General features: G+C 43.5%; 1 protein-coding gene across 2 annotated transcripts in view; it reads left to right on the top strand.

Annotated features, from left to right (window-relative positions):
• tpcn2 (two pore segment channel 2) overlaps nt 1-22,610 on the top strand; it is a 65,277-nt gene extending 42,667 nt beyond the window's left edge. The window contains exons 18-26 of one of the 2 annotated variants that reach the window (XM_086008187.1): nt 842-891; nt 1,981-2,080; nt 8,842-8,913; nt 10,593-10,672; nt 11,660-11,753; nt 11,959-12,041; nt 14,975-15,056; nt 18,962-19,050; nt 21,801-22,610. In XM_086008187.1, the coding sequence (XP_085864313.1) occupies nt 842-891; nt 1,981-2,080; nt 8,842-8,913; nt 10,593-10,672; nt 11,660-11,753; nt 11,959-12,041; nt 14,975-15,056; nt 18,962-19,050; nt 21,801-21,888 (738 nt within the window). In that variant the 3' untranslated portion in view covers nt 21,889-22,610. The remainder of the gene's footprint in view (nt 1-841; nt 892-1,980; nt 2,081-8,841; nt 8,914-10,592; nt 10,673-11,659; nt 11,754-11,958; nt 12,042-14,974; nt 15,057-18,961; nt 19,051-21,800) is intronic. The other variant, XM_086008188.1, reaches the window with a different exon arrangement.
• The last annotated feature ends 2,527 nt before the right edge of the window (nt 22,611-25,137 follow it).

Genomic DNA, 25,137 nt, shown 5'->3' on the forward strand with positions numbered 1-25,137 from the left:
GAGCAGCAGGAAAATCAAGTTCTAAATACTTTGGAGCAAAATGTGCATCTGCTAATGACCGTGATGGATCATTTACAATGCTAGCCAAGCTGATTAAGTTCTACTTTGCAATGCTTGATGCTGGATTCATTTTGTTGAGGTTGGTCGCTGCTCCTTCAAATATGGTAGCATAGCAGTTATGTTACTGGACTAGTAATCCAGAGGCCCTGGATTAATGATCCGGAGACATGAGTTCATAATCCCACCACGGCAGCTGGGCAATTTAAATTCAATTCATTAAATAAATCCGAAATAAAAAGCTAGCATCAGTAATGGTGACCATGAAACTACCATTGTCCAAAAAACCCCCCATCTGGTTCATTAATGTCCTTTTTTAGGGAAGGAAATCTGCCATCCTTACCCAGTGACTCCAGACCCACAGCAATGTGGTTGACTCTTAACTACCCTTTGAATCGTTTGGCCATTTCATTCAGTTGTACCAAACCACTACAAAGACCTTCACCACATGGACTGCAGTGGTTCAAGAAGGCAGGTCACCACCTACTCGAGGGCAATTGGAGTTGGCAGTAAATGCTGGCCTTTCCAGCGACGCCCACATCCCATGAACAAATTTGTAAAAAAGTGTTTTTTTTCCTGCCATGTGCTTTCTCTGGCTGAGAGGCTGGGCTAAAGAACTGATCTGGCTGTTGGAAGCATCGGTTATGTTGCTCTGTTTGCTATCCAGACCTACTTGAAAGGTGGCCTGGTGTGACTAGCCCAACTGGATACAGTATATGATTAAAATGCTGAATAGTGAGTTGGTGAGAAGAAACTAATTTTAAAAAAAACTAACTTTTTTTAGGTTCTGCAACTATCATCTCTTCTAGAGTATGGCTTGCCTCATCCAGGATGGTATGTTTTTGACCCTGATACTTTCACTTTGTTATAAATTGATACTTTTCTGAGGAAGGGACATTAACAACACAACCTACAATCCTTGCTTTCAGATAATTTCCTGGACACTTAAGTATCCTTGTAACATAGTGAGCACAATTTTAGAAAAGGGTGCTCTTGATATAGTTTTATTGCACATGTCAAATTTGAAGGCATTCTCCAGAAGATTAAGAATCTAAAGGGGGAGGTGTACTTTTTTAATATTGGTTATTTTTAATACTATGGGAAATCATTTTTATTAAATATTGATACCTTCATGTTGTGCTAATTGTCCTCACTGGTGTTTTTAAAAATAGTCCAGAATAAGGGTTTTTATGTTGAATTATGGATGTTGTGTTTTGTTGTCATCACCTTCAAGACCAAACCATTTTTGAATTTTAAAATGCCAAATGTCTTCTCTAAATTGTATCCATTGCTGTCGATAAATTCTTGCAAATGCTTATACATCGGGTTCTTTTCTTCAAGAATACTCAGTTAAATGTTGTCAAAAAACGAAGTGGCCTAAACCAATTTGGACTAAACCTGCGAGGGTTGAAGCCAGTGGGACACATTCTTTACATTTTGATTCAAAGCTTCCACAGCAATCCTTGTATCGGCACTTTCCCTATTGCAAGATGGAAAGGGAACGTTGGTCATATTCACTTATTTTAACTGGTTTCTCGCCTGTGTGCTGAGTGTTCTCAAGACAGCAGCGAAACAAGATTGCTCATTTTAATTGGTTTCTGTTTGAGGTTGGAGCGCGGAGTGGTTGCAGTTGTTTGGCATTAAAAGTACTTCTGCCTCCTCCCTGTACAAACCATTTTGGTCTTAAAACTCAGGTGAAAACACAATTACAAAAAAAAGTGCCTTGTATGAGATGGTGCTTTGGAGTATCTATTTCCACTGAAACTTTAGATATTCCATCGCAGGATTATTGGGAACATTTACCCAAAGGCTTCCACAAGTGCCAGTGCTTGCGACTGCAAACCGAAACAACTGGGGGGTGGGGGGGGCATTCGTGTCTAAGTAATTTCAATCAATTTTTGCAACTATCTGACTTCCTTACAGGAATCCGGATTTGCATGGATGGCTCTCCCTTTGGGAAATCGTTCGGCTGGCGAATATGCTCATTGTTTTCCGATTCCTTCGGATAATTCCCAATATCAAGGTGATTTAAAAAAAAAAAAAAAAAAAAAAAAATATTCTTTTTGAATGACTATTGCATGGTTATTTTTTGTGGAGGGAATTTCTTTTTTTTTTAAATGGTACACATGCTGGAACCTTTCAAACTTTAAGAACGTGACTCCCTGGGTTCTAATTGAACTTGCGTGCGTACTTCGGACCAGGAAATGCATGTTCCATTAACATGCACCCTTTTATTTGGAGTTCCTCTATTAAACTATCTACAGGAAACGTTGTTATCCGGAGGCTAACTGTCCGGCATGCTCGAGCCACCGGCAAAAATCAGGTGCCGTTTTCGTTAGGTTTTTTTCTTGTTGCTTTTTTCCTCAACAGTCAAGGTCTGCTGAAGCTGTTGCTAAGCTACAGAGACGTTTGGACTGTTTAGAAGCTGTTGCTAAGCAACAGGGTTTGTTGGCAGATATGGAGCTCCGAAGCTCGGTGGCATAGTGGTTAGCACTGTTGCCTCACAGCGCCAGGGACCCAGGTTCGAATCCGGCCTCGGGCGACTGTGTGGAGTTTGCACATTCTCCCCGTGTTTGCGTGGGTTTCCTCCCGGGTGCTCCGGTTTCCTCCCACAGTCCAAAGATGTGCGGGTTAGGTTGATTGGCTATGATAAATTGACCCTTAGTGTTAGGGGGATTAAATACGTGGGGTTACGGGGATAGGGTGGGATATGTGTTGGTGTAGGGGCTATGGGGATCGGGTGGGATATGTGTCGGTTCAGGCTCGATGGGCCGAAATGGCCTCTATCTGCACTGTGGGGTTTCTGTGATTCTGTGATCTTTCAACATTAGCGCTGGAGTGTTCGGCAGTTTTGAGGGAATGGCAACAGCTCGGTGCCGGATAGCACAAAGTTTCCTGTAATTTTATGATCTTCGCTTGATGTGAAAGTCTGTTGCAGCATGAAATAGTGCAGTAACTGTATTGTAAAATAAAAGTATAAAGGGCAGGTGAAGAAGTTTTGTTGGGAGTTCTGAAGAAACTTGTTTATAATTCTAGAGCGCCCAGTTAGTTTATGTTTGTGAATTCAATCAGCTATGCAATTTAATAGAAACATTGAAGGAAGTGGTCCCATTGTGATTTGGGGGAGGGGGGAGAAATCTGACCTTTTTGAACTTGTCCTGTAACTTCTCGATTCCAAGAGGTACTGCAGTCCACATGGCCCAGGTGATCATAAGCCCCGTGCCCCATGGGTCAGGGTGCATTCTGTGAAAGCAACCTGTAACACAAGTGGGTGGGTGAGAAAGAAATTTCAGTGGAGTAATAGTGAAGAGTTAAGTAATTTTCCGTAACACCTGAACTCGTAAATTGTTGTCACATTTCCAGTTGTAGAGCTTCTGTGTCTCAATCCAGCAGATTATATTGCTGCGAATATATTCTGGTGACTTGGACTCCTCATTGAACACGTGTACAGCCCAGCATTGTTTGTTACCATATTGTTTTTATAATATAAAATTCTATCTGATTTGAGGTAAAAAGTTCACCAGGTTAATTAACGTGTGGTGGCACCGGGATACTTTCAGACTCCAGAACCTTTTTAACAGAAACAAGTAAGGGTGCTCGGAGTTGTAGTCTACATTTTGACAAGACAACCTCGTCACTGGCATGCTGCCATTTTCATGTCTATGAAAAGTGATCATTCTGCAACTTCAGAATCATGAGGGAACTCACTGTACAAGGTTGGTTCCTGAAGTATTGCAGACTTACTTTCAGGATATGGAACCTGTTGTAACCGGTTTTTGTGGTGGCCAATTTCCTATGGCCCCTGCTGCAATCGCCAATTGTTGGAAGTGGTTTTGCCCTGCCCGTAGCGAGCACGCAAACCCCCTTACTACAAGTTCTGGACGATGGGGATTACTGATAACAGATTTGAACACGGGCAGCGTTTTCGGGCTCACCCGTACAGTGTTTATTAAGGTTGACAAAAACCACTCCACTCGCATACAGTACGAGCGGTGTGAATAAAACAGTACAACCCTGACTTGTCCAATAAGCCCCTGCCATGCTGACTTACCACGGCCTAAAAACATCCTCCCTGTGAACTAAACTATCACAGGACATTGCCAACGCTAAACCCCCTCTGGTTTGGTAGGAACATACAGGCACCCCCTCACACAGCTAAGTGATCTTGTGGGTGTGTAGGCTTGGCAGTGCTCACTTAGATTGCCCTTTTGATCTTGCTTGCAGCTTCGTCCCGTATGTCTCAGCTACCTGGTTCCGTACCGGCCTTGCGGCATGCGAGTCCCAGCCTTAGTCAAAGTCCTCTCGCCGTTCGTTCCGTTGTGTGGAGGGCAGGAGAGCGCGCTATCCAAACTGCTCTGATATATCACTCCAATACACAGACCGCTGTCTGTGGTTTTAATGGACACATGGCCTCAGGGAAGTAGTGTCCAGGCTTCCTCCCAGGTTTTGATGTTTTAGAACTCACTTTGATCTCCCAGCTGATTAACTTAGCGAGCTCATCTTGACCAGAACAATGAGTCGTCGGCCTTGTTGATCAAGACTTGGGAGTGGGCGCCTCTGGCCATTGTTCCCGAGGACAGTTCGTTTCCATACGAATGCATCCTGGTTACGCGAGCTCACTCCAGCTTGGGTGGTTTTTCATTGCTCTCCCCACCCCCCCCCCCCCCCCCCCCGCCAAAACAGCCTGTCCAGTTTTTAATCATCATCATTGGCGACCACTCAAATTCGATTATGGTATGTCCTTCATCAGTCATCTGCTTGTGGAGGCCAATCCGAGATCCACAGACTCTACTACAGTGTGGGCATGTAAGACTATTGGTAGTGACTGGAGTATGGGCCTTAAGTTGTTGTCTCTCCTTAGGCGCTGGCGTTTATCCTCAGCGGCACGCTGGAGATTCTTTTCATGTAGTGCGGCACTGTTGTGGATGCATTTTCTCCAATTGTCTCTGTCCAGTGCGATTTCCTCCCAGTTAATATCGATATGGAACTTTTTAAGGATTACTTTGATCTCTTTGTAACGCTTCTTTTGACCACCAGGAGACCTCTGCCCTTCCTTCAACTGGGAGTACAGAACCTGTTTTGGGAGACGTGAGTCTGACATGCAAATGACATGTCCAATCCATCGGAGTTGATGCTGCATGATGAGCGTAGTGATGCTGTAGATATTGGCCTCTTCAAGTATACTCCAGTTGGTACGCTTGTCCTCCCAGCTGACCCTCAAGATTTTGCGTAGAGAGCGTTGATGGTATTGCTCTAAGGCTTTGAGATGTCTACTGTACGTAGTCCAGGTTTCAGCTCCATATAAAAGGGTGGGAAGGATGATGGCTTTGTATACAAGAATTTTAGTTTGGACTTGGAGGTCATGATTTTCAAAGACTCTCCTCAGTTTAGAAAAGGCTGCACTTGCACAGCTCAGGCGGTGATGGATTTCAGAATCCGTCAGCTTTGGAGGATAAATGGCTATCAAGATTTGGCAAGGTGTTGACATTTTCAAGGGTGTTATTATCAATCTTTATAGAGGGAGGAGTTGCAAGCTGATTAGGTGATGGCTGGTGGAGCACCTGGGTTTTCTTTATATTCATGGTGAGGCCCAGAAGTTTGTAGGCTCTGGAAAAAGCATTCAAGGTGTTTTGTAGATCATGCTCGGAAAGAGCTGTGATGGCGTTATCATCTGCATACTGTAACTCCATAATGGTAGTGATGGAGACTTTGCTCTTGGCCTTAAGCCTGTTGAGATTGAAAGGTCGGCCATCAGTACGGTAAAGGATTTGAATTCCGGTGGGCAGATCATTGCCGATGAGATGGAGGATAACTGAGATGAACACTGCAAAAAGGGTTGGAGCAATGATGCAGCCCTGTTTTACTCCTGTCTCAACTGTAAAGGGCTCTGAAATAGAACCGCTGCTGCTGCGGACATGTTGTCATGTAGCAGCCTCAGAACTAAGATGAATTTATCAGGGCAACCAAGCTTAGACAAGATATGCCATAAAGTCTGGCGGTGGACGGTGTCAAAAGCTTTAGTTAAGTCTATGAAAGCTATGAACAGTGGTTGCTTTTGTTCACCGGCATTTCTCCTGTAATTGACGTGCTGTGAAGATCATATCAGCTGTTCCTCTGGATGGTCGGAAACCACACTGCAACTCTGGAAGCACCTCCTCAGATAACGGCAAAAGTCTGTTAGCAAGGTCACGGGCAAGTGCTTTTCCTGTGGAAGAAAGAAGGGAGATACCTCTAGTTACCACACACTGACTTTTCCCCCTTTTTAAAGATAGTAACAATCAAAGCGTCTGAGATCTTGTGGAATTTTTTCCTGCTGCCATATTTTTAGGAGGCAGGCATGTATGTGTCAGGAGCTCAGGGCCACCTTTTTTAAGGATTTCTGCTGGAATCCCATCTGAGCCGGCAGCTTTGTTGTTTTTATGGACCTGATGGCATTCTGCACTTCTACAATGTTTGGGGGTGCCCCCATTTCCTCCCTTTCTGGTCTCTGCGGTAATTGATTGATGGACTCCAGATCTGCGCTACTGTGTCGGTTGAGCAGTTCTTGAAAATGCTCCCTCCATCTTGTGTCAATTGCCTCCTTGTCCTTGAGCAGAGTTAAACCGTCCTTGGAGCGTAAGGGGTTTAAGCCACGGTAGCTTGGTCTGAAAACTGCCTTGGTGGCACTGAAGAAGCCTCGAGTCCCCAGTATCAGCCATACGTTGTATTTCTAGGGACTTTTTAGACCACCAGTTGTTCTTCATCTCCCTTATTCTCTGCTGGACATCTGCCTTAACTCTAGCATGAGCCTCTCTTTTGGCCTTGCTGCTGATGTTGTTTTGCCAGGCGCAGAAAGCTTTCCTTTTCCTTTCTATGAGCTGCTCAATTTCTGAGTCGTTCTCCTCAAACCAGTCCTGATGTTTTCTGGACTTGAAACCGAGTATGTTCTGGGAGGTGTTGAGGATAGTGGCTTTCAGCAGTTCCCAATGTTCTCCAGTATCATGTGGGTATTCCTTTGGAAGACTTTGCCTGATGGAATCCTGAAAGCACTGCTGTATGGCAGTATCCTCAAGACATTCAATGTATAATTTTGGCCGGAACTGCTTCTTCTGAGCACGTATCTTGGGCTTTAGTTTGAGGGACATAGTTGCTCGGATAAGGCGATGATCTGTCCAGCAGTCATCAGTGCTGAACATGGCCCTAGTGACCAGAACATCACGATGATCCCTTGCCCGTATAATGACATAGTCAATGAGATGCCACAATTTTGAGCGGGGGTGCCTCCAGGAGGTTTTGTACTTGTTTTTTTGTCGGAAGAAAGTGTTTGTGATTGAGGTTGTGCTCAGCACATTTAGTGAGAAGAAGTAGTCCGTTTGAGTTGGACTTTCCGATGCCCTCTTTTCCTATGATGCCTTTCCATAGTTGGTAATCCTGACCGACCCTGGCATTGAAGTCCCCAAGAAGAATGACTATCGTCTTTTGGGATACCAGACAAGGTTTTATCCAGGTCAGCATAGAAGATCTCCTTTTACTTCATCTAGCGAATCCAGGGTGGGAGCATAAGCACTCAACTGTTGCCATCTGATTGTTGGATAGGGTTAGACGCATTTTCATGAGGCGTTCATTGATTCCCACAGGAAATTCGGAGAGTTGGCTAACAAGTTCATTTTTGATGGCAAATCCAACTCCATGGATCTGGGGGTTTTTCGTTGGCTTCCCTTTCCAGTAAAATGTGTAACCCCACTTCTCCTTCAATTGACCACCTTCTGCTAGTCGAGTTTCAGATAGGGCTGCTATATCAATGTTGCATCGTTTCAGCTCTCTGCATACGATGGCCGTCCTTTTCTCCGGTCGATCACTTGTTGCACTGTCTACTCGTGTCCGCACATTCCATGCTCCAAAGTTCAATTTTCTGTCTTTAGGACTGCATTTTGGTGACCCCTCTGGATGCGGTATTCCAGACAGGGTGTTATTGTGGCAGGCTATTTTTGGGGCACCTTTTCTAGCCCCCTCCCTGTTCAGGGTGAGCAGAGCGGATCCTAAATAGGGCTGCTCAGTTGTGGATGTAGCTGCCGGGGGGCTCCCCTGCCTTGATCCAGGAGCCCGACGACTGAATCAGACACCCACCGCTTAGTGTGCCAGCTTGTGATTAGGAGCTTCCAGACCTCTCAATCCTGCCCCCATCACCACTTACTGATCGCCACAGGACTTTACGCTGGCATGTTGTAGAGGTAAATGTAGATCCCTCTGAAGGACTCTTGTGCGTGGTATCTTTTAGCGTGGGGTGGTTGGTGCACAGCCAGCCACCACACGATCCTTGACAGAAAAGGGGCCAGGGTCCAGTGGCAAGGAAAAACCGCAACGACTGTAGACCCCTCTCTGCTGCAGCTGCCTTCACAGCCGTTCTGGTGCTTCTCGCAGCTCCTGAACCAGTGTAACTCGAGTTACCACTGTCATCTGCCTGTTCCACCGTTGAGGACTTGGTATGGATTGCACTTCGTCTGGAACCTCCCACTTGACCTTGCCGCCTTGGGTGACCCTGCCAAGAGCTGTGCTCCCAACTGCATCGCTCACAGGTTCATAGGTTCACACAAGCCTCTCACCACGACAAGGTGGCGATCCAGTTTTTAATAAAGCTATATGTACAAAATCCATGGAGTCTGCGCCGACTGCTACGCTGAAGGGTTTACACAATGCTGACTTTCTATTAAAAAAAAAAAAAAAATGATTATCATCTGGTGGGTGTGGAATGGTTTACAATGTATGTGTACTATATTTCATGTATTTACTGTTTGCCTTTTCCAGTTGATGGCGTTAGTTGCCAGTGGTCTCGTCGATCTGATCAAGAATTTGCGAGCTTTTGCTGGAATTCTTGTGGTAAGTGGCAAAACTTTTTAAAAACTGAATAATATTGCCATTCATTGTTTAGCAAGTAATGCATTTTATTTCTGATGAGGCACTAACAAAGTCAGATTATGAAGCACATATTTCACCTCCAGAGTCTCTTCTGTTGAGGTTGAATCCTGATCGAGCTTAAATGCATGTTTATGGAATGAATAAAGTTGTGGAGAGGCAGGATGATGGCTGGTACCAGCTTTGGGTTGTCCTAGGGTTTTATGGAGTAGAGGTGAAAGGGTTGCCTATATCTCTTCCTGGTCCCGTTGCCCCTTTCCTTTCTGTTGCTTTTTTAAAATGCTTTTTATCTGTAACAGTCACCTTTGTTTTTGTTTGTTCTTAATGCTGTTGTCCATTCCTTGACTTATGACCATTTCACTTATGGTTCATCATCTGTTACATTAGAGATGTAACAGGTTTTAGGCAGGGGCAGGGAATGTGGGGGAGGGGAGGAAAGAACAAAAGGGACGGTCTGTAATAGGGCGGAAGGCAGGAGTGGTTAAAGGTTGCCATGGGGACGGCAGAATCATCAACAGATGCCGCCTGAAAAAATAGGGGCAGAGGTTATAGTCTGAAATTGTTGAACTCCATGTTGAGTCCAGAAGGTTGTAAAGTGCCTAATCGAAAGATGAGGTGCTGTTCCTTGAGCTTCTGTTGAGCTTCATTGGAACAATGTAAGAGGCCGAGGACAGAGAGGAAGTGGATCAGACAATTAAAGTGACGAGCGACTGGAAACTCAGTCACCCTTGCGGACTAAACGGAGGTGTTCTGCAAATCGGTCACCCAATCTGAGATTAAAAACAGAAAATGCTGGCGCAACTCAGCAGGTCAGGCAGCATCTGTGAAGAGGGAAACAGAGTTAATGTTTCAGGTCAATGACCTTTTCGTCAGAACTCTTGATGAAAGTTCATCGACCTGAAACGTTAACTCTGTTTCTCTCTTCACAGATGCTGCCTGACCTGCTGAGTTTCTCTAGCATTTTCTGTTTTTTTTATTTCAGAATTGCAGCGCCCAATCTGTATTTGGTCTCCCCAATGTAGAGGAGAACGCATCGTGAGCAGCGAATACAGTATACTAAATTGCTAGAAGTACAAGTAAATCGCTGTTCCACCTGGAAGGGGTGTTTGGGGCCCTGGACAGTGGGAAGGGAGGAGGTAAAAGGGCAGGTGTTGCATCTCCTGCGCTTGCACGGGAAGGTGCCTTGGGGATTGAGTGGTGGACCAGGGTGTCGCGGAGGGAGCGGTCCCTTCGGAATGCTGAAAGGGGGGGGGAGGGCAAGATGCATTTGGAGGTGGTGGAAATGGCGGCGGATGATCCGTTTATTAAATTGAAGGTGGTTGTATTGTCCAATAATCTGGTTCTCTTTTTCCACCACTCAAAAACAATTGTGAAATTGTTCTGCTCTCCATTTTAGAGGAGGAGCCATGTATCTGGTAGGACTGGGGGTTTATGCTTACTGATGCACAGCTGACTACCATTGTTAACATAAATGCCTTGTTATCAAATGCCACACGTTGTGTTGTCTTAACAATATAACTAGAATTAACTCTCGATAATGGAGAAATTGACTTGTGAACAGGTTAGTCTACAGTCATTTTATATTGGGTTTAATGCTCATTTTACTGACCATGTACTGTTTTTTTTTTTCTTCCCTCTTGCAGGTTGCATACTATGTTTTTGCAATTGTTGGTGTAGTATTGTTTAAAGACACAATCCCAATTCCCCATAACTCAAATACAAGGCAAGTTTCAGTCTGGGTGCAAATATGACCTTTTTTTTCGTGTGGTTATTTTGAAACTGTTGGGGTTAGATAGTACAAGTAAGAAAAAAACATTGAAAATGTATGCTAGTTGATACTTTGTTCCATTATTTTTTAAAATAAAAACCAATGCTTTTTTTCTTCCTGCCACACTCCATTTCTCTTGAAAGCACTGACCTGACTGCCTTCTGATAGCTTCCACAAGTGGCCATTATGTGTGTGTGTGTGTGTGTGTGAGAGAGCGCCTTGACTGAGTGCCAGCAGGCTATTTGATCATTGGTTCAGTTATGTACCCAATGGCCATTCACATGTACTTCCAGCTGAGGTCACAGCATAGCGATCAGGAATGGGAATCCTCTCCAATTTCCACTCCCCGATTCAGAAGGTTTCCCAACCTAACTCTTTTTAAAGAACATTGAAAACATGCAGTCTTTTACCTTCCTTTTTTGGAAGGTATGAGGAAGCTTTTAAAAACAAAAAAGTGTTAAGCCACATCATTACTCAAAATTCAACTGTGCCCAGAGAGTAAGCTGAGTTGCTCGAGGCTGCTCACCCAATGGTTCAGCCAGGGTAGTCGAGCGATACAGACCAGGAAGATTCCGGATGAGTTTCCTCAGTCTGTGTTAAATTGGCTGAGGCATCACAGTTGGTATCCGCCTTCTCTTGGTTTAATTTGTATGGACTTGCAGGCCTTTGTGACTTACTAGTAAACTCACTGTACAGCCTGAATGCCCTATTAAAAATAGTTAAATGGATGTTTTTAAAGTTGCTTCCTCGCCTTTTGTAGTGATTGATTCTTTCCTCCTTGTCCTCCACCTTTTGATACAAGATGCATGACGAGTTGTAGCGATGTAATCGGTCGGTCTTATTAATTCTAGGTAAAAATCCTCAATTAACCTGACTTGCGAGTGATGGGTTACAGTGTATTCAAAAGTTGAAGTTGACGGTATTTGCACTTTGCTTTTACAGTCTGAATGGAAGCATTTTACCAAAGAACATCTCGCTTCAGTGTGGCACCTATGAACAGCTGGGTTATTGGCCCAACAACTTTAATGACTTTGCTGTAAGTTGTCCAAATCTATGCTAGAAATGGATCCAGAAATAAACACAACATGCTTGTATGACTTAATTTAACGGCAGCCTTGTAAGATGTTCAAAGTGGGAATAATGAAGCATAGCCTGGTTTTTGATGAGTGTACATCTCCTAAAGTATGGATACTTGGGAGAATGGTTGTAACAGCTTAAAGTCTGGTTTTTTTTGGTGGCAGGCTGCTTTGATCACCCTGTGGGATCTAATGGTGGTAAACAACTGGCAGGTTTTCCTGGATGTCTTTTCAAGATACGCAAGCCCGTGAGTAGACTTTTATTTGGTTGGTGTTGGAGAGAGTTTTTATCAGCAGTTCTGAGCATTGGAGTCTGACACTTTTTGTGGAGTGCCACCTGATGATCTGAACATTTTAATGCTAAGTTGCAGTGGGGTTTAAGGAAATGACTTTCCGGTTTGGTTGATAGCTTTATCAATTTTCAGCTCCTGGTGAGTGATTTTAAAAATGATTACTTGCATTCTGCTCCCCAGGCTGTCCCTCTTCCCTGCCCTGTGTCTCTGGTCCAATTTTACTGCACTTTTTTTGTGCTGTTGCAGTGCTAGAAGAGGTTGGCAATGTGGTACTTGAACGCAGGCATTAGAGAGCACATTTGGGGAGCTAGCTGTGTGTTACTTACCTCGGACTCCAGCTACCCATCTGTAGCTCCATATCCCTGGTTATTCTTGCCCAACAAGAAAAAATTTATCAATCTCTGTCTTGAAAGCTCCAATTGTCTTGGCATCCACAGCCTTTAGGGGGAAGAGTTCCAGATTTCTACAAACTCTTTTTGTTAGTGTTTTTTTTCCCCCCCTCAATGACCTGACTCTAATTTTAAGATCATGGCCCCTTGTTCTAGATTCCCACACCAGAGGAAATAGTTTCTCCTTTTTATCTACCCCATCAAACCCATAACATGTTAACACCTCCATCAAGATCACCCCCTCAATCTCCTATACTCCAGGGAATACAAGCCAAGTTTATGGAACCTGCCCTCCTAATTTAACCCTCTAAGCCCTGGTGTCCTATGGTCTGGGGGGTGAAGCAGTGATTTGTATTTGAGAAAATGGTTGCTTCTAGCTCCGCCAACATGTTGAAGCAACACCTTTTTTAATGGAACGCTAATCGGATTAACCAGAGTTTACCCAGAAATTGTGGGTTTGAAGTGCAACATTTGAGGGGAAACATTGAGAGACCAAAGGGAGCAGTGCAGAGAATGCATCATCCGAGTTGTGTATTTTTCAAAAAGTTGCCATCATTAAAACATGGCTAACTATTTCTGTGTAGTTTGGCAAACATGTTCTTCCAGCAAAATCCTTTGTTTTTCTTTGCTTAAACTTGCTCCAATCAGGACTGACCTGTAGTTATCGGCATTGATTGATTATATTTTTGCCTCCATTTTTCCAGCTTTGCTTCCTTTCTCCGCTAGGAGGGCTGGACAGTTCAGGCCTCACTTTTCCCCTTTTCACTTGCTGTGCTGTGCAGTGTAGTGTTGCATTATCACAAACCACCATCTAGTGGCCAAATTGAGAACTAAAGGCATTGCAGTCGAAGGTGGCTTTGAGTGGCAAACGGCCCTGACATCTGATTTCCCTGACTTTTTTGTGCAACTAAAGTGAATTTGACTTTATTTTTGTAGGTTAAATTTTTATTAGGCTGGAATTACTCAATGCTGCAATTAAATAAACATGCTAAAGCTCGTTTTGATCAAACTAAAACCCTGGAAGGTATAAACACATGGCTCTATTTGTGTGTCTTGAGGCGAATGGAAGGATTTGTTCTAAAAAAAAAAAAAAAAAAAAAAAAAAAAAAAAAAAATTGCCTCAAGATTAAGTTGTGATGAGAAAATTATGCTGAAGTCTTTCAACGTAGTAGTAACTTACTAATGGTATGTTTGGGCAAGGCCGTGAATATAATGAGCATTGTTTGGTCTGATGAGGCGCCTTGGAATGTTTTGCTACATTGAAGGTGCTATGTAAATGGAAGTTGCTGTTGTTGCATTCATCTGGCCATTGTGTTGTGCTGTGCAAAATATGAAATGGGCCTAAAATTGGGGGTTGGATCCTCTGCACTATTTCCTAATCTCAGCTGGCTTTGTTGCACTCTGTTGCAAGATTCTGCAAATCCATTGGCAGGAAAGGCGCACCAACGTCTGTGTTCTCGCTCAGGCCAACATCCGCAGCATCGAAGCTCTGACCACACTCGATCAGCTCCAATGGACGGGCCACATCGTCCGCATGCCCGATACGAGACTCCCAAAGCAAAGCGCTCTACTCGGAGCTCTGGCATGGCAAGAGAGCCCCAGGTGGGCAGAAGAAACGCTTCATGGGCACCCTCACAGCCTCCTTGGAAAAAGTGCAACATCCCCATCGATCCCTGGCCCAAGACCGCACGAAGTGGAGGAGAAGCATCCGGGAATGCGCCGAATAATGAGTCTTTTCTCCGGGCGCAAGCAGAAGCCAAGCGCGAACAGCGGAAGGAGTGCACGTCAACCCAAGCACCCCATCCACCGTCTGCACCACCTGTGACCGAGATTGTAGGTCCCGCATTGGACTCATCAGTCACCTGCGAACTCATTTTTAGTGTGGAAGCAAGTCATCCTTGGTTCCGAGGGACTGCCTAAGAAGACGACGACTCTGTTGCATGATCTGAAAGGTGCTGTCGATTTAGATTCTGGAAGTTCAGTAGTAAAAGTAACCTCTGGTTGGTTGGTGAATTAGTAACCAGGGATAAACGTCAGGTTAGTACAACATGGGTGGGACTAGAAGGGGTGGGGGGGGGGCTGCTGGTGGTGGTTATTGGCCTGGGTAATCCTTTACCACAAGCAGCTATTGTAGCCAAGTCCATCGTGACATTTAAGAGGGAGCTAGATTAAAAAACTTGAAGACGATGAATATTAGAACCTGGGGAAAGAGTAAGGAAATTCAAGCTCTGGTGCGAGCGAGCATTAGCACTCTTGGCCATGGCCTCTTCTACCAGCATCTGTGGGACACCACATACTTTGTGGCTTCCCCTGGCATTGCCAAGAACTGATTCGCTGTGAAGAAACTTACTTTACTGATTAGTCTGTTGTTTCAACTTCTAATGTGTATGTTTTCTTTCCGTTTCCTCACATACTGTTGCCTTTTTTTATTTTGCAAGACATGTTTAATAATGGATGGCGTCATGTTTAATTTCTGAAGTGAGTCTTTTTATCTTGCAGGTGGTCCAAGCTGTATTTTGTAGCCTGGTGGCTGGTGTCCTCTGTCATTTGGGTTAACCTCTTTGTGGCTTTGATTCTTGAGGCAAGTATGGGGGGTGGGGGGGGGTTAGCAATTCCAAAAAACGACTTGCTGCATAAACTTTTATTTGTTCACAATGCGCCTCTTGTAGAGGAAACTATTTCAACTCCAGGTTTTCAATTAAAAGCTAATTCTGCCCTTGAGTGGTGTGGAAATGAGTGCATGTCTTGGAATAAAGAACTAGCTTCACAATTGTTCTTTGTTACAGCCGGAGATACATAAATATGCATAAAAAAAGTGTTTTTTGTCCACTCTATCGAGCGTGCTGTATCGCTTGCCCTTCCGCACAGTGGGGGTTGTTCGCTGATTGCGCCATGTTCAGTTCCATTCGCAACTCCTCAGAAAATGAAGCAGTCCATGCCTGCATGCAGCAAGACCTGGAGGACATTCAGGCTTTGGCTGATGCGTGGCACCAATGTTACTGGTCACTTAAGTGCCAGGCAGTGACTATCTCCAACAAGCGAGGGTCCAACCACCGCCTTTTGACATTACAGTGGCATTAGCATTGCTGAATCCCCCACCATCAACATCCTAGAGGTCACCAATGACCCGAAACTTAACTGGATCAATACTGTGGGTACAAGAGCAGATCAGAGGCTGGGTATTTTGCGGCGAGTGTCTCACCACCTGACTCCCCAAAGCCTTTCCACCATCTACAAGGCACAAGTCAGGAGTGTGATGGAATACTCTCCACTTGCTTAGATGAGTGCAGCTCCAACAAAACTCAAGAAGCTCAACACCATCCAGGACAAAGCAACCCACTTGATTGGCACCCCATCCACCACTGGCACAACATGGCTGCAGTGTGCACCATTTTACAAGATGCACTGCAGCAACTCGCCAAGGCTTCTTTGGCAGCACCTCCCAAACCAGCGACCTCTACCACCGAGAAGGACAAGGGCAGCAGACGCATGGGAACATCACCTGGCAGCCCTCCTCCAAGTTACAAACCATCCTGACTTGAAAATATATCGCCATTCCTTCATCGTTGCTGGGTCAAAATCCTGGAACTCCCTCCCTAACCGCACTGTGGGAGTACCTTCGCCACACGGACTGCAGTGGTTCAAGGTGGTTCACCCCCACCTTTGCAATGGCAATGGGGGATGGACAATAAATGCTGGCCTTGGCAGCGACTCACATATCCCATGAACAAATTAAAAAAAACAACAAAAAAAAACAAACCTGGAGCAAGAGTCTGCCATATGGCCCCTCGAGCCTGCGCCGCCATTCAATAAGATCATGGCTGATCTTCGACCTCAACTCCACTTTCCTGCCCGAGCCCCATATCCCTTGATTTCCCTAAAGTCCAAAAATCTACACATACTTGGCATCCACAGCCCTTTGGGGCAGAAAATTCCAAAGATTCACAAGCCTGAGTAAAGAAATTCCTCCTCCTCAGTCATAAAAACCGACGCCTTATCCTGAGACTATGCCCCCTAGTTCAAGACTCTATCCTGTTAATCCCCCTCAGAATCTAGTATGTTTCAATGAGATCACCTCTCATTTTTCTAAACTCGAGAGAGTATAGGCCCAATCTTTCCACCTAGGACAACCCTCTCATCCCAGGAATCAATCTAGTGAACCATTTGTTGCACCGCCTCTAAGGCAAGTATATCCTTTAAATAAGGAGACCAAAACTATGCGCAGTACTCCAGGTGTGGTCTCACCAAAGCCCTGTTAAATTGTGGCAAAACTTCCTTACTCTTGTATTCCAACCCCCTTGCAATAAAGGCCAACATGCCATTTGCCTTCCTAATTGCTTGATGTACCTGCATGCTAACACTGTTTCCTGTACGAGGACACCTAAATCTCTCTGGATGCCAACATTTAATAGTTTCTCACTATTAAAAAAAATATTCTGATTTTCTATTCTTCCTACCAAAGTGAATAACCTCACATTTCCCCACATTGTATTCCATCTACCACCTTATTGCCCACTCACTTAACCTGTCTATATCCCTTTGCATCTCTGTGTCCTCCTCGGAGCTTGCTTTCCCACCTAGCTTTGTATCATCAGCAAACTTGGATACATTGCACTCGGTCCCTTCATCTAAGTCATTAATATAAATTGTAAATAGCTGAGGCCCAAGCACTGATTCTTGCAGCACCCCACTAGTTACAGCCTGCCAACCGGAAAATGACCCCATTGTCCCTATTCTGTTTTCTGTCCGTTAACCAATCCTTTATCCATACTAATATTACCCCCGACCCCATGAGTCCTTATCTTGCATAACAACCTTTTATGTGGCACCTTTTTTATAGAATGCCTTTTGGAAATCCAAATATAATAAATCCACTGGTTCCCCTTTATCTACCCTGCTAGTTGCATCCTCCAAAAAAAAAAACACTTTAAATATGTTACACATGATTTCCCTTTCATAAAAACCATGTTGACTCTGGCTAACTGGCCTGTAGTTCCCTGTTTTCTCTCTCCCTCCTTCCTTGAATAGTGGGGTTACATTTGCTACCTTCCAATCCACTGGGATCGTTCTAGGGAATGTTTGGAAGATCAAAACCAATGCATCCACTATCTCTGCAGCCACTTCTTTTAAAGCCCTAGGATGTAAACCATCAGGTCCAAAGATTTGTTGGCTTTTAGTCCCATTAGTTTGAGTACTTTTTCCTCTCTTGATCTTAATTACTTTAAGTTCCTTGGCCTCATTAGCCTCTTGGTATGCTTTCTGTGTCTACTGTGAAGACAAACAAAATATTTTTTTGACATCTCTGCCGTTTCCTTATTCCCCATTATAATTTCTCCTGTCTCGGCCTCTAAGGGACCAAGGCTTACTTTTGCTGCACTTCCTTTTTACATACTTGTAGAAGCACTTACAATATTTTTATATTGCTAATTTACTCATTCTATTTTCTCAGCAATTTTTTGGTCATCCTTTGCTGGTTTCTAAAGCTCTCCCGATCCTCAAGCTTACTGTTATTCTTCAACATTTTTTAAGCCTCTTCTTTTAACCTAATACTCTCCTTAACTTCTTTAGTTAGCCACGGATGGATCACTTTTCCCATTGAGTTTATTTCTCTCGAATGTATATTCGTTGAGAACTTTGGAATGTTTACCACTGATTATCTACTGTCATGGCTTTTAATCTAATTTCCCAATCTACCTTAGCCAACTTGCCTCTCATACCTATGTAATTGGCTTTAATTAAGTTGAAGACTCTAGTTTCGGACTTGAGTATTTCACTCTCAAACCCACTGAAATTCGGTCATTATTATGATTACTCTCCTATGAGATTACTAATTAACCCTGTCTCATTAGCTAGCCTATTCTCTGGCTGGTTCCACAATGTATTCTAGGAAACTCCTGAATGCATTCCATGAACTCATCCTCTAGATGACCTTTGCCAATTTGATTTGTCCAGTCTATATGAAGATTTAAGTCCTGCACGATTATTGCATTACCTTTGCTACAAGTTCCTATTATTTCTCGATTTAATATGCTGTCCAATGGTATAGCTACTGTTAGGGGACTTATAAACTAGTCCCACCAGTATTTTCTGCCCCTTGTTATTTCTTATCGCCACCTGTACTGATTCTATTTTTTTTGGAGCCAAGATCCTTTCTTTCTTTCTCCCCCGCGCGCGCCCCCCCCCCCCCCCCCCCCCCCCCCCCCCCAATCCCTCTGCATACACCAATACCAGATGACCCTGAGATGATGCCAGGCATTTGGTTAGCGTTGTTGAGAGCTGCTTGCCAGGAGGATGCAAGCGCAGTCGGTGGCGACTCTCCCCTCCTGTTGGTACGCTCGAGCAAGCAGATCTGAAATTAGCTAAGCGTGGCATCAAACCTACATTGTACTGATGTTCCAACTTATTGTACCCCTGTGTAATGTGGTGCATTGATCTGGGGATGTAGCAACTGCTGTACATTTGATTTTATTTTTACTTTAAATGCAGAACTTTATTCACAAATGGGATCGGAGCTACCATCCATCCTTCTCTGATCAGGAGTCTGAATATCAGATGAGTGTGCAGGATATGTTCAGGTGAGTGCTGATCACTAACTTGTATGATGCACTGTAGTAGCAATACATACATGTGTATGTACTTAAGGTACCATTTGCTTTTGCATTGGAAGTAATGTTAAAAAAGCTGGATATGGTATTCTACTTGCATAATTCTAGGTGGACTAATCAATGTGCTAAAACTTCCCCTTTCACAAACAAACGCTTAATTTTTTTTCCTAACTGGTGAACAAATATGTTTCTAATATAACCACATTGGACTATTTTAGGCTACTGGATCTAGTTCTTGGTAGTGACCCTGATGTGGCATCTGATCTTCATGTAGGGGAACAACTAGCAACATTGGCAATTATGAGATTTAAGTTGACAACCTAGTGTTGCCATTTTAAATGGCTGTGACTTGGATAAGGCTTACTGGGGGTGTCCTGTTCCGTGGTGACGTGGTAATTGCAGTACCGACAAATCAGTTTTAAAAGAATTTCTTCTACAGAAAGAAGCCATGTCCGTCCCCACGGTGGGGAAGAACTAAACCAAAATGTTTAATTAGTCATGTCTTCAGACAACTGAAGTGTAAATATTTTAACAGGTATTATGTGCTCTAGAATAGAGATGGGTGTTCAGCTTAGTGCAACAATATAATTGATTTTTTAAAAAGGCACTGGAGAAGAGGTTGCTGGATGGGTCTGGCGGTGGTGATGATTTTTTTCTTAGCCAGGTTGGATGTCGGGGCCATTCATGGACTGCATTGGGCTACTGAGGGAATCTGCAGGGTAGATTTGGGTCGAGTCCCAATATATGACCGGTTTTAAATGGCTACTTCGCATCAGTCGCCATTGCTGAAGATGCTGCGTTACCAATAACGCGGCGTAAGAGTTGGCGCTAAAAGTGGATGTGGAAATGGTCCATTTCTAGAATTGGCGCTCTTGAAACAGATTGCCCTGATGGCCCAGATAGGGTACTTAAAGAAGTGGCGGCTGCGTTGAGAGCTGCTACCTCCCATTCGCAGTTGGTTGCTAGTTGAGGTTTGATTGTTCCCATGGACAGGAGAGGTCATGCGATGCCTTTTTTTTTTTTTTTTTTAAGGGCAGTACTTCCGAATAACAACACTATATAGGCCCGTTGGTTTAATTTCAGTTGTAGGCAAGTTACTAGAAGAGGTGAATAGTGATGCACCGTATGACCTTGAAAGAACGGTCCTTTGGGGAATCGCTTTGTGGCTTCTTGAAAAGGAGGTTCTATTTCTTCAACTTGATGGCATGTTATGTTTTGAGGAAGTTACCAAGTTGGCGGATGAGGGAAGCCCGATTGTTGCGTAATTAGACTTTCAAAAAACTTGTTATGAAATGTTGCGCAAAAAGCTACTGAGCAAGGTTGCATCTTGTGGAACTGGTGGCCAGGTATTGGGCCGGATAAAGAATTGGTATCATTTGATTGTGCAGGAAGTAGTTATTGATTAGCAGTTCTATTTATGGACTGGCCACTAGTGGAGGTCCTGCAAGGATCCATCTTGGATGTTGCTAGTCATCTTTATTAATGAGCTAGATGAAAGCGTTGAAGTTATGAAGGCGGACATCACGGAAGATATGTGCAGGCGCAAGGACCTTATATTGTGGAAAAATATAAATTCCAATACACCATGCTGGGTTGGGTGCTTGAGGTCACTGAGCAGGAGAAGGACCCTGGGGGTTATAGTTAGTCTCAAGGTCCATGACCAGGGTTGCGAGGCTGTTGCAGAAGCAAATAGGGTGCTGGGATGCATTGCCAGGACAATGCAATATAAAACCAGCCATCCAACCCATTCTTCGTACAAGGTCTCAGTCCAGCTGCATCTAGTGTTTCTTCCCCCCCCCCCCCCCCCCCCCCCTCAAATGGTGGGGATATAAAAGCCTTAAAGGTTCGAAGGAGGGCCACTTAATTGATATTAGTTATTATAATTTAATATCGGTACCTGAGCCAGATAGACAGGAGTGGACTCGGATGTCAGTTTAAGTTGCATAAGCGTTCGGTTAGATGATGGTAGTACTTTTCAGTCAGCAACCTCTGAAATAAGTTGCCAGTATGTATGGTGAGCATGAATTTGTTGCAAGCATTCAAAAGGATGAATTCCAGAGTAGATATTTTACAAGTTAATGAAGGTAGGTGGGTTGACTGGAGTTGTGGTTTGTCATCTTTGACCTCTTGACACTTGCTTGATGACCTAATCTGGGTCAGAGGGAAATTTCCCAGGGTTTTTCTAAATTTATCTGAAAGGCTTTTTTGCCTCTTAGAGATTGCAGGGATGGGAGATGTTTAATGGTGAGTTGGTTGCTCCACATCTGGATGTGACCATGACTTGATAGACCAGCTGTCCTTTTTCTGTATTTTTTTGATGCGTTCATTTAACTCATCAATAGCTTTTTAAGCCAGATCTTCAATTTTGGAGGACTAACAAATGCAGCAGAATGCTGAAGAAAATTGGGTTAATTCTCCCCACCCCACCTGCACTTTTTGTATTTTAATGGCCCAACTCTCTTGTCCGTGAAATATTCAGAATAGCCTATAATCATGTGGATTTATCAGCGCATCTAACTTTTTTGCTTTGTGACTCAGGTTTTCCGAAGTGTCCTGGAAAGTGTCATATTTTTTCCCCCCTTTGATTCACATTACAAAAGTGGTCAATAGCTGAACGACTAAGAAACACGTCACTGTTCCTTAAATTGTAGCATTCGACAGGCACTATTTTTCTCATATGCAAAATATCTCTTGGCTAATTCCACTTTTTTAATTAACAGAGATGATCTAGAGGAACCAACTGAGGAAGAATTGTTGGTGCGACTGCGACAGCATCCACACCTCCATCTACCCAGAGGACCCATTTAGTCATATTTGTAGTGTAGTACGAGGATGTTTTGGTGAAATGTGACTCCTCGTCCAGGACTCTTGCCGTGAGAGTGCTTCAAACTGGGTTCAAACATTCTGCTCAACGCAAAGGCTGCCGACCTTAGCAACCACTCCGTCTCAAGATGCACAAGAACTGAAACTGAATTATTTAAGTTGGCTATTAGCAACGGACCTCAAATTTCCTTGCTGTCTACCACGTGCTTTGTATATACACTTTTTACCAAAATATTAACTGGGCTTTTTTTTAAAAATGTGGTTCTTTTTCCAATCCAGCTTTTAATACTGACATTCCCTTTTCAGATGTTTTGGAAAAGTACTACAATGTTTGCTTAAAGATGGTAAATGGTAGCATATATTTACAAACCCAAACCTTCACCTAGCATATGGAATTAAAACTGTGCATAATCCACATTTTATTACCTATTTCACTCTTACAGATCCAGTTTTTTGGATTTTCACTTTTTGCAACTTGCATCTTAACTAAAACACTGAAGTTGGTGGGCTTACTCCTGCAATCATTAATGAATATACTCTGCACTATCTTGGAAACCTTTTCCGTTGGCTTGTACCTTTTATAGATAACCTTTATGAAAACTACAATATTTGAAGTTACTCAATTGTTTTGTTAAGCTTGGTCAGTGGAAGAGTAAATTAATTATTTTGTATGATGTGAATTAAAGGCAACTATTTTTTCTAATGTAGCTCTAACGCTTTTTGTTGGTTACTATTTCAAAACCGCTTCATTTTACATGGGCTATAGAAGGTAGTGGTATCTGATTAGAAAACCACATGATGGGGTGGAAATTGTAGTCGGAGGCTTCCCGCGGGTGGACGCTTCCAAACCGCAAGAAAACTGCACCTGCTTGATGCCTTCGAACACTTGGGCCCCCGGCCTGCAGGCGTACTCCTGCGTAAAGGCTCATGTGGTTCGCAAGTGTCCCAGGGATCACGTGGGCCAGCCCAACCAGTCACAAAGGGGGATTCCAATTACATACGGATTACTCATGAGCATGAATAGGAATCCCCTTAAAAATACTTTCACAGCACTTAAATCAAAAAATGAATTAAAATACAATTTAAACATTTAAAACAATTTAATTTTTTGAAAAAAAGTAAACCTTTTTAAAGGGGGCCAAAAATAAACTAAACTAATTTTAATGATTTTTGAATGTTTTAATTTGAAAAGTTTTAAAATTTTATTTAAACCCTTACGCTGGTGAAAGGCGGCCTTGCGCCTGCTTTTGCCAGGTGTAAGTTTTGTGGGCGATAGTTGGGCAAATAACCCAACTCTCCGCCAGCGAATGTCCATTTCCTGTGGACGGGTCCGATCTGTCGAGCAGAATCTTGACCGATCGCAAGTTCCGGGTTTTCGCGCATTCGGAAACCTGGAACTTGCGGGACGCTTCCGACTGCGTACGCCGTCATAGGCCCTGGAACATCCAGGCCAGTGTCTTTAACCATCTATGGCTTTTGATTTTTGTCGGTTGCCAGAATTGACTGTTTATTGCCCCCTTTACGTTAAAACAATCGCAGCCCATGTTATTTACGCTTTCATTTAATACCAGAAAAACACACACATTTCTTCGATTACAATTTCAAATGGCTGTAAAAATGAAATGCTTAATTTTTAGACTGCCATAATTTTTGACTCCTTCACTGGCCACCTCTGACTTGGCACAAGCTCCCAACATGGAGGCCATTCAAATGGACAAGGGCTAGTATTTGAGACCAAATGTAGAGTGTGGGGTGGGGGGGGGGGGGGGAAACTGGTGACAAATGTTTTACCTGTAGACATCTTTAGCATGCTTTGTAATTGCAGTGTGTAGTATTAACAAAATGTGTGCCCCAACCTGGATGCCAGTGCTACACAAAATCTCTTCAGTTTAGGGGGCTCCTATCCTTGTGGATGGTCAAAGCATGTATGGCAAGGTCTATGGGATCCTTAGTTAGCAAGTTATGCTAAACCTTTTATAAAACACTGGTTAGGCCTCGGCTGGAATAGTGTGCTCAATTCTGAGCACCACACTTTAGGAAGGATGTCAAGGCCAGAGAGAGAGAGTGCAGAGGAGATTTACTAGAATGGTACCAAGGCTGAATGACTTCAGGTATGCAGAGAGACTAGAGAAGCTGGGATTGTTTTTCTTGGAGCAGAGAAGGTTAAGAGATTTGATGGAGATCTTCAAAATCATGACTGGTTCTGATGGCGTAAATAAGGAGAAACTGTTTCCAGTGGCAGAAGGATCGGTGACCAGAGGACACAGATTTAAGGTGATTGGCAAAAGAGCCAGAGACAACATAAGGAAACACGGTGAGTTATTGTGATCCGGAATGCGCTGCCTGAAAGGGTGGTGGAAGCTGATGCAATAGTAACTTTCCAAAGAATTGGATAAATACTCGAAGGGGAAAAAATTACAGGGCTACGGGGAAAGAAGGGGGAGTGGGATTAATTGCATAGCTCTACCAAAGAGCTGGCACAGGCACGATGGGCTGAATGGCCTCCTGTGCTGTACCATTGAGATCTCAATGACCGTAAGCTCTGGTGCCTTTAATTCCCACTTGATACCTATTATTGAATTGGTCATTAAAAGCAAAGTTTTCAAATAAATTAGTCCAATTTTAGGTAAATGCAACTCTTGGTATTTATATACCAAATAATCTTGGCACTGCTGTAAAAATGCCTAAGTAATTCAAAACTGTTCTTTTTTAAATATATACTTCATTTATATGTCACATTAATGTAGAATTTTGATAGAACATCAAAGTATTGTAACTAGAATTTTAAAGAAGTAATTTGTGGTGGTATTGGGGTTAAGAGCTCTAAATGTTTGCTTGTGGTGATGACTTGGATCAAGCCCTGCTACATCTGCTTTAATATCTGGGCCATTTAGCCTCTCCCTGTGAACTGACCATTGCCCAATGGAAATGCCTCACCAGCTGTTGTAATTGCACTAGCCGTTGTTCGCTGTTGATGGTTGGAGTCTGATCACCGTTTCTGTCGGCTATTAAACTCCAGTGGGGTCGGCTTTTGCAACCAAATTAGAATTTAACTCCGTGCTGCCTGTGCAGCTTTTAGTGGAATATAAAAAATTTAGTGCGCAGTATTTAATTACTGTACTCTTATAGGTCATGGCCGAGCAATACTTGTCAACGCACTGTTGAAATAAACTTTTTCTGACTGAGGGGGGAGACTATTGTATAACTTGTCTGGCTAGCCATTTCCAGATGTTG

This window comes from Somniosus microcephalus, chromosome 15 (genome assembly GCF_052327205.1).
Source record: "Somniosus microcephalus isolate GS21.2 chromosome 15, FLI_Smic_1.0, whole genome shotgun sequence".
NCBI classification, from domain to species: Eukaryota; Metazoa; Chordata; class Chondrichthyes; order Squaliformes; family Somniosidae; genus Somniosus; species Somniosus microcephalus.